This window comes from Mandrillus leucophaeus, unplaced genomic scaffold (assembly GCF_000951045.1).
Source record: "Mandrillus leucophaeus isolate KB7577 unplaced genomic scaffold, Mleu.le_1.0 Scaffold16, whole genome shotgun sequence".
Taxonomy (NCBI): Eukaryota; Metazoa; Chordata; class Mammalia; order Primates; family Cercopithecidae; genus Mandrillus; species Mandrillus leucophaeus.
In genome coordinates this window covers 685916-694952 of record NW_012101587.1, presented here as the reverse complement: position 1 = coordinate 694952, position 9037 = coordinate 685916, and the positions used below count along the sequence as shown (strand labels likewise).

Sequence of the window (9037 nt, the reverse complement as noted above, 5' to 3'; positions counted from 1 at the left end):
GCCATAGGTCAGACGGGCGTGCTGTGGGTCAGGTGGGCCTCGTTCCTGCAGGAACACCTGGCTCTGCAGCAGTGGCCGCCATGTCATCCTGGCCAGGCCCCTGCACCGAGGGTGGAGCCACAGGGTCTCTGATGCCTTCCTTCTCGTGTTTTGGTGGAGAATGTGGCTGGACGTCCTCCCATGAGGAACGTGTTCTCCGGCCTGGTTCGCTGGCCCCTGGCCCCAGGCCCAGCCCCGCAAGGCGCCCCGTGGGCTTCACCTGGAAGTGTCACCTCTGGCTGCTGTTGTGGGTGATAGGATTCCAGGGCTGCAAACAGGACCCTAGGCGCTGTCCACACAGCATGGCAATCTCTTAAATTAACGCAGCGTGGGGGGAATCGGGGTTGAAACCGGTTTGTGAGCCAGATTTTCCGTCCCTGTGGGGACTTCCTTGGGGCAATTTGAAAAATGCAGGTTTTACTTGTAGGCCCTAAATGCATAATTTCCCTTTGGCTGACGGCTGTTCCTGTGCCCTGCCCGGAGAGGAGCCTGACTCCAGGTCGCCTTGGCTCCATTTCTGTGCAGCAGCTCAGACTATGGGGCGGAGGGTGAGACATTCCTAGTCGTGAGCTGCCTCTGTCCACCCCACACCTCCCTCCCCTGCGTGCGCACAGCTGAGTTCCGCATTGAATACATTTGGCCTCAATCATCCTCTATCTGTCATGTCACCTTATAAGTGCTGAGGCCAGCACAGGAGCTAAAAACAAACATTTTAATGTGTAGGAAACTCAGAAACTCTTACACCTCAGCAGTAGAATAATACATTTTGTTTAGTTAAGGTTCAGGCAAAGGGAGGTCATTGTTGTGACAGGTAATTTTATAAATAGGATTCTGACAGGTTCTGTACTGTGCCAGAGGCAGAAAGCCCGTGCAGTGGGGCCCGTGACGTATTTAAATTACTTTTCTTAAAATGAACTTCATGTTTTAAATAATAGATGTTTACCTCCCAGGTTACACCTTAAATATTCCCATTTTCACTGAAATGGCATGTTTTTTAAAGGATACAGTCATACGCCAAATTCACAGCATTCCACACACCATCAGAGAACTGCCACAGGGATCCTGGGGGAATTTTAAATTGTAGTTTAAGACCACGTGACCCTGGCCAGGCCCTCGGAGCTGCCCAGGCGCCCCTCCCCCACCCCCAGAGGTGGTTTTGGTCAGAGACTCATTTACATTTTTTCTATGTAAATTAAATTTTTAGGTATTAAATCTCGGAAAATGGAATACTGTGTGGCAGAATCTGCCTCTTAATCTCTGCTTCTCTTCTTACATTTCCCATCATAAAGGTGTTTGAATCCTACAGAGAGTTAAGGTATCTCAGGAAGTTCATTAATTTGGCAAAAGGCTGGAGTCTGTCTTCTGAGGAACTAAGGGCTGGACAGGCAGGTCCCAGCGTCCTCCGTCCTGACTGTGGAGACACTTGTGTATTCATGCGGGAAGAGGGGGCTCCAGTGGAAAGGGAAAGGCTTGTTCTGCGGAGTTACGTGGTCTTAGCTGTAATCACTTTGGAATGGGGTGCTGGTGGCTTTGGGTGCAGAGACTCCTGTGGGCATCTGACACATCGGGGCTGTGTCCTCGTCCCTGTCTGTGGCTTCCCCACCGTGTTCCCACGTGACGCCTTCATTCAGCCTCTGGCTTTTGTACTTCAGACCCCAAACGCCCCTTTGATGTCTCAGCGGGGGCCTGGGTCCCAGCTCGGCCTCACGCAGCGTCCCAGGCCCTGCCCATCAGTCTGGGCCTCACGGTCAGGCCCTCGGTGACAGCAGCCATCGCTTCACTGTGGCCTCCTCCCTGGGGGGCTCTGAGTTCAGCTGCCAGTGCGATTGGTTTGTTCTTTACTGTGGTGACCGCATGGAGGCTGAGGCTGAGCTGGAGCCACGGAGCAGGGGCTGCCTCTTTGCCTGCCCGGGCCCCTGCAGGCCCATCTCCCCTCTGCCCACTGACATCTGAGAATCCTCCGTCCCCTGCAGTCTGAGGGGCAGCCCCCGGCTCGGGCTCCCCAACCTTCTCCCCTGCCTTGCTGGCCCTGAGTGGGCGGCAGGCATCTGCGTGGTGGGGGCAGATATCGCATTTTCCTGTGGCTGGAACGTGCCTGCAGGAGCCCGGGCTTGGAGCCTTCACATGGTGGTAGTGCTGCAGTTGCCATCGGTGGTCAAAGCTTTTAAAGTTAGTTTAGTGAGAAAATCGACTCCAAACGTGATCAGAGGGGTTGACGCGTTCCAGGATGAGTGGTTCCCGGGGCTGGGTGTTGCCACGGGCCTTGCACAGATTTTGCTGATTAATCTCAGGGCTCTGAGGCTGGTGCCCATCAGGCCCCACTTGGGGGATGCAGAAGGGAAGGCGCTCTGAACAAGGGGCCCTGTGGGAGGCCCCACTGTGCAAAGAGTTTGACTCCTGCGGCCTCCCTCTAGGCCTGTGTGCTTGCTTTGAGAATCAGATGTTCGTGTTCCAAACCAAATCGGCCTCTTTCAAGTAGAATCACACTATAGTGATTGTAAATGGGAGCGTTAAAGATAAAAACAAACGTTTCTAAAAATGACTTACTGCCGAAGGCGGAAGCACGCCTTCGTGGTACGGAGAAGGAGAGTGAGAGGCAGCAGCACTGCACCTTGCATTTACCTCTCAGACACTGATGAGCAACTCATCCCTCAGAACAGCTGGTCCTGAACACGTGTGTGCCCTGCCGAAAGGCGCAGACCTTCCCAGAGGCGGGAGCAGGGCCCGGCCACCCATGTCCTGGCAGAAGCACCGGGGCTGCTCCGTTTGGCCAGAGTCTTATCCCAGGGATGTGGGTTTTGAGTCTCACACACATGGCGCCGGCCGAGAAGCCATGAGCGGCTCTGCAGGGTGGTGCGGCCGATAGACACCTCCATGCATGGTTGCCCTGGGCAGTGTCTGCCGCTAGCGTCTGCCTCTGCTCAGCTGCCAGGACGGTGTTGAGCACTCCCCTACTCCCCTGCCTCTGCCGGAGGAGAGGTGCAGGGAGCCATCAGGAAGGGTGCTGGGGCCTGAGGCCCGTTGTGCCGTGTGTGTGCACACAGTGTGGCATCCCTGGTCAGGAGTGGGAGCTGCACGCTGCCCAATTCCAGGTTAATGGAACACAGGAAGATGGGTCGTGTCCTGCAGGGCCTCATCTGGATTTACTGGTGAAGCGAGCCTTGCCCGTGGCTCAGCGAGGGCTCAGCTTTCCTGCACAGCTTCACCGTGGCCTCGGCGTGGGCACACACAGTGAGCATGTGTGGATGCATACGTGTGCACATCCATGCCCACATGTGTGAGAGTGCAAGTATGTGTGCAGGTGTGTGCATACGTGTGTGTGTGTTTGATAGTGGCCACGGGTGTGTTCAAAGCTTAACCCTCAGTGCCCAGGTCCATTAAGATAACAAAGCATTTTCTAATCTGCTTTACAAAGACACCAGTATGATATGGCAGAAAAATACAAAGTGGGTAGGACAGGGGGACGCAGGCCTCGAACCCACTGCAGGTTTTCTCTGCATTCGGTGACTCCCAGGGGTCCGCACTCTGGGTGCTGAGTGGGTGCTTCCTCTTCTCTCGCCAGCTCCATGGCTACTTGGAGAGTGAGCCGCTGATGCTGCAGCTTTTCATCGGGACGGCGGACGACCGCCTGCTGCGCCCGCACGCCTTCTACCAGGTGCACCGTATCACGGGGAAGACCGTGTCCACCACCAGCCACGAGGCCATCCTCTCCAACACCAAAGTCCTGGAGATCCCGCTCCTGCCGGAGAACAGCATGCGAGCCGTGTAAGCGCGGGGACCTTCGACCTTTGACCTCTGGTGGGGGCGGTGGGCGGGGCGTGCCTTCCTCCCGGCCCTGGGGGGTCTGGCCGGCCCCCTGCACTTCCAAGCTCTGTGGCTAGGACACTCTTGGTTTAACAGCCAGTAAGTAAACCTCACTCTTGCTTTTGACAATGGATTTGCTTCTCTCTAGGGTTTCAGCTCTGTGTATGTTGCCACTTAAAATGATATCCCAGATACGCAGGTATAAGTACCTCCCTCCGCATGTAGCTCCTGAACAGGACCCTGTGTCTTTCTGAATACAGCAGTTTTGTAGTGAGAAGGATGGTTAAAACGTGAGCATCAAAAAATTAAAGCTGTCAGCATATCCGGACCACGTTGAACTTTAGGAGGTTCGGACAACACGGATAGGCCCGCGCTGACGTTCTGAGTCTAATTTGGCACTGTAATTTGTTTGAAAGTGAATTTTTTAGTAAGCCGAGGACAAAACATGTAATTTCCAAATAAGGCCTTACTCGCTTAATCCCAGCTTGTGCTGGGCACGCTGGCCCTGACCTGTGAAGGCAGCCAGGAAAGAGGACCGCTGGTTCCTGAGAGATTCCCATGGTACCATGGTGGGAACAGATGACAAACACGTCTATGGGTGAATGAGCGCAGGTTGAGCTGGGATGGCTGGAACGTGCAGACCAGCAGGATAGAGCCGGGCCCGAAGGGCAGGGACAGCGTCCTACGAGGGTGACCCGCAGGCCGGGAGCCCGTGTGATGGCAAAGCTGTAGGGGGGTGCCCCATCCAGGTGGAGCCCCGGGGGTGGGTGCAGAGGTCCTGGGGCTGCAGGAGTGGGGAGGAGCCCCACACGGGGAGGGACAGCATGTAGGAGATGGCGGCAGGGGCCACGTCAGGCATTTTAATAAGTGACTCAAAGCCTCTAAGTCAAAAACAAAGGGAACGCTTTCTCTCCATGTTGGCTTTGCAAGTGTTGGGGGGAATGTGTGCACCTGGGAGCTCATTCTGAATCCCTGGGTTTGCCTGGAGAGCTATAATCCAAGTTTCCTGCAGACGGGGCACAGTCAGGTGGTTTTCGAGAACAAACCTTGTGTTCCGCAGCCGCGGTAAATGTCCTGGCTTCGCTGGCGGCTGTGTTCACCCCACCATGATGTGGGGCAGCAAGGCTGGCCGGGAGACGCCCACAGCCAGGACCGCACGCCAGCCTGGTGCTCGGTGCCCACTCAAGGGTGGTCAGGGTGTCTCTGTTTATTCTCATTCTCTTAACTTAAAAATACTGCTTTTTAGTGCATTGAGAATATACACATGGAATGTTTTACTGGAGTCTGATTTTGAATGAAATTGTTAAGTTGAAAGAGATTATATGAAACCGTAGAAGAAACGGGTTTTACACACAAAAAATGAAGGCTTTTAAATATAGTGGAAATAATAGCATCTTCTGATAAATCAAGTTTTTTGGGAACTACTCCAAGATAAGAGAGAGCAGCAGGTGCCTCCGGCCCCTCCCTTGGGCTGCTCTCTGCCACTCTGGTGACATCCCCGTGTACGTGGCCAGCGTGGGTGCTAGAGGCAGCCAGGACTCGGGACAGCTCTGACTGGACCCACTTGGTCAGGGCTGGAGGCTGGAGGGAAGGTGGGAAGGGAACGGTGGGAAGGGAAAGGTGGGAAGGGGAAGGTGGGAAGGGGAAGGTAGAAAGGGGAAGGTGGAAGTCGCTTTTCTTGGGGCTGCCTCCGCTCACCCCCTCTCACCTGTGCCAGCGTCGGATTCTGTTCTGCGCTAGGCAAGGGCCTCACGGAGGTTGGCAGCTTCAAGGTCTTGTTTTCCTCGGGGGAGGGACAGTGACCAGCTCCCTGGCATGAGCTCGCGGGGCTAGGGGGAGGGCCAGAGGGTCTGGGGGCCGGGCCTTTCTGCTCCCGTGTCAGCTAGTGAAGGAAAAGCTGTGGGCTTTTGTTTTGGGCAGCATTGACTGTGCTGGAATCCTGAAGCTCAGAAACTCCGACATTGAACTTCGGAAAGGAGAGACGGACATCGGGAGGAAGAACACACGGGTACGGCTGGTGTTCCGTGTTCACGTCCCGCAGCCCAGCGGCCGCACGCTGTCCCTGCAGGTGGCCTCCAACCCCATCGAATGTTGTAAGTGGACACCCGCGCGCTGCAGGGGAAGGAAACCGTCGGTGTCCCACGTGCTGTCGCTGTCTTTCCCTCTCTCGGCTTTTCGTTTGTGTAGACTTGGTACTGAACTGTTCCACCAAACCCACCACAGTGTGTGGCCATGTGGGGTCTGAGTTGATCACGGCTGAGTTACTGCCTGTGGCCCTTCCGGGGGCCCCTGGCTCTGGCTCCTCTGATGCTCGAGCATGGCCAGGGAACGCGGTGTGGGCCAGGGCTTCCCCCACGCTGTGCTGACCTTTGCGTATTTGTGCGGTGACTGTGATTTGCGTGAAACTGGCTGAGTCTTAGGAGGATATTTCGATGCCGCCTTCAGCACGAGGTGGAGACCATGAGGATTCATGTGCATGGCTTCTCCCCTAGGAGAAATGGCGTCCGCAGGACTCAGCCCGCCGGCCGTGGCGGTGCTTGCCCTGGGTGGGTGGGCTCACGCGTGACCTGCTGGGTGCCACACGTGTGCCCTGGGCCGCCCACCCAGGACAGGCCCTCACCGCCCCTCTCCCCCTGATGCAGCCCAGCGCTCGGCCCAGGAGCTGCCTCTTGTGGAGAAGCAGAGCACGGATAGCTACCCGGTCATGGGCGGAAAGAAGATGGTCCTGTCCGGCCACAACTTCCTGCAGGACTCCAAGGTCATTTTCGTGGAGAAAGCGCCAGGTATGCTCTTCACCAGGGGTCATCTGCGGCCTGGGCTTCAGCGCTGGTGGGAACCGCTCCCGGTCGGTGGAGCAGGACCCACCTGTGCATGGTCACCGGGACAGGGCTTACGGGGTGTGGCACAGAGCAGAGGCTCTGCGTGGCCCGTGGCTGCATCCGGCTGTGAGTTCTTGGGTGAGCTGACAGCTGTGCTGCTGAAGGGAGGAGGTAGATGCTGATTGCCGGGGCCGCCACACACACATCGCCGCTGACACTGAGGGAGCCCGCAGGCTGGGGACGTGCGGAGGAGGGCGAAGGCGTTTGCTGGCTTTCCTGGGGTCCTCTGTCTGCAGGAAGTGGACGCTTTGGGGGTCAGTTAGCAGCAGGGCAGGAGGGAGCTCCCCTCTGGAGCCTTCCCCTCCTGCCAGCATTCCTGGGGTCGGAGGCAGGGGTGGTGTGGGTGCCCCAGATGGCGGGGGCTGGGGCGGTCTTTAATGCTACAGCCATGGTGTGTGTGAAGCCCTTGTGCCCCGAGGGCCCGGGTCACCCCTGCCTCTAGGTGTTGTGCTGGCCCAGCCTGGAAGCTCTGGGGCTGACCTCGGAACAGCTGCGGGGGCATCTTCTGAATGATGTTCCTCCTGGGGCCGTCACGCCTGTGGTTCTGTGCTGCCCACAGGAGACGCTGTCCTGCAGGGATAGGGCTCACAAAGTGGCTCCCGGCCCAGCTCAGTTCTCTGCAGATGCTGGGCCCCAGCGCTCTCATCCCAGAGCAGGGCCTGGCTGGCTCCGAGAAGAGCCTGTGAACAGTGTGGGCTGCACTGACGGGAGACTGGCGTTGCAGGGAGAGTGAGCACCAGTGTGGCTGGGTGCAGGTACCCTAGCCCAGCCCTCGAGGGGGTTCAGGCAGAGTTGACCTGGCTCTCCACAAAGCCTGCCATGAGCTCTCTGGTTTTGGGGCTTCCTGGTGCCTTGCTGGGCCTCTGTCCAGGGTGGGCCAGGTGAGGGGCACACCCCTACAAGACCTGTTTTGTGATTTTTTTTTTCTTTTTAACATTTACCAATTGGAATTTTTTTGCACTTACTCTGATCCCCGGAAACCGCGGAGGCATTCAGCCTTGATAATGGGGTCTTGATTTGTACAGTTTGCCGGAAACTTAAGTGCTTCAATCAAAATAGGCTTTAGAGGTCATTCACGTCTAACGTGGCTTTCTGTAGAATCAGGGCATAATTGGAAAACACGTTTTAAATTATAGAGAAAACCAACTAAGGCAGTGACCAGGAAGGCATTTGCATCCCCCGTGCCTTCTCAGGAGGAGGCTAATTTTGAAATAATTTGCCCTTCAGAGTTTTCAGTGTGTGTCCATGCGTTGGCAGAGAAACACTTTGCCCCCAGTGTAGGGAGGCGCTTGGGCCAAGACTGGCCAGAACCATGGCTCCCAGGTTCTGCTTCTCAAAGCCCAGGCCTAAGCAGCCTCCTTGTGGTTTCTTCTGTGCAGAGAGGCCTGGGCACCTTGGCAGAGCCCCCCGCCCCCCGAACGCAGTCAGCAGAGGTGCCCCAGCTCCTGCCCTAGCCGAGTTATTGCACTAGCCGAATCGGTGCCACAGTGCCATGGGGAAGGGCAGCCACTGGCCTCCGAGGGCCGGAAGCCAAGGGGATGCGGGACCAGCCCTGGTCTCATGCGGCCGCCCCCACGGGCAGCCCCTCCTGCCTTTGTCATCGCTGTGAGCTGTGCGGTCAGCAGGCAGAGGTGCTGCCTGTTCTGCCCTTAAGCTCGGCTGCCGCGGCCACACTTCTAGGCAATGCCAGTTTGTCTGCCCATGTCCTTCTCTTGTCCCATGAGGTCAGGGTGGGTCTCTGACCCTCTCCCAGCATCAGCCGGTGTCTGGTATACAGCAGGCGAACCATAAATGAATAGGTGCTGCGCTCAAGAGCACGTGAAGCTGTGAATACTGCAGGGATGAAGCCAGACCACATTTGTGATTTTATTCTTTATAGTTAAATAAGATAATTTGCATATTCATACACACACAAGCATATCACATGTTTTCAAAAGCGGAGAACAAACATCCACATAATTTTCTTTCTCTACTTTGGGCTTCTCAGGCGGGAGCCGTCACTTACGACACGAGCTAACGTGCGGTGAGAGGTTGGAGCCGCAAAAGGCCCCACATCCTCATCCTGGCGACGAGTTCCTAGTTGTTTTTGGAGAAACCACTAAACTGAATATAAGTTAAAAACACAGTTGCCCTCCCGTCTTCTGATGGGATCGTCTGGTCTTTTTAAAGTTCTGTTTTCGACTGCTCTCGCGGATGGAACCAGGGCCGGACGTGAGCTCGGGAGGTTCGTGTCGAGGATCCGTCAGTCGGGCAGATGAAGTGGCTTCTCCAGGAAGGGCCGCTGTGTCTGTCGGCTGTCCTCGTTCTGAGGGTGC

General features: G+C 56.4%; 1 protein-coding gene across 1 annotated transcript in view; it reads left to right on the top strand.

Moving 5' to 3' along the window:
* NFATC1 (nuclear factor of activated T-cells, cytoplasmic, calcineurin-dependent 1) overlaps positions 1–9037 on the top strand; it is a 160828-nt gene that overhangs the window by 81950 nt on the left and 69841 nt on the right. Inside the window, exons 9-11 of the mRNA XM_011975903.1 lie at positions 3602–3804; positions 5764–5936; positions 6486–6626. Of these exons, the coding sequence (XP_011831293.1) occupies positions 3602–3804; positions 5764–5936; positions 6486–6626 (517 nt within the window). The remainder of the gene's footprint in view (positions 1–3601; positions 3805–5763; positions 5937–6485; positions 6627–9037) is intronic.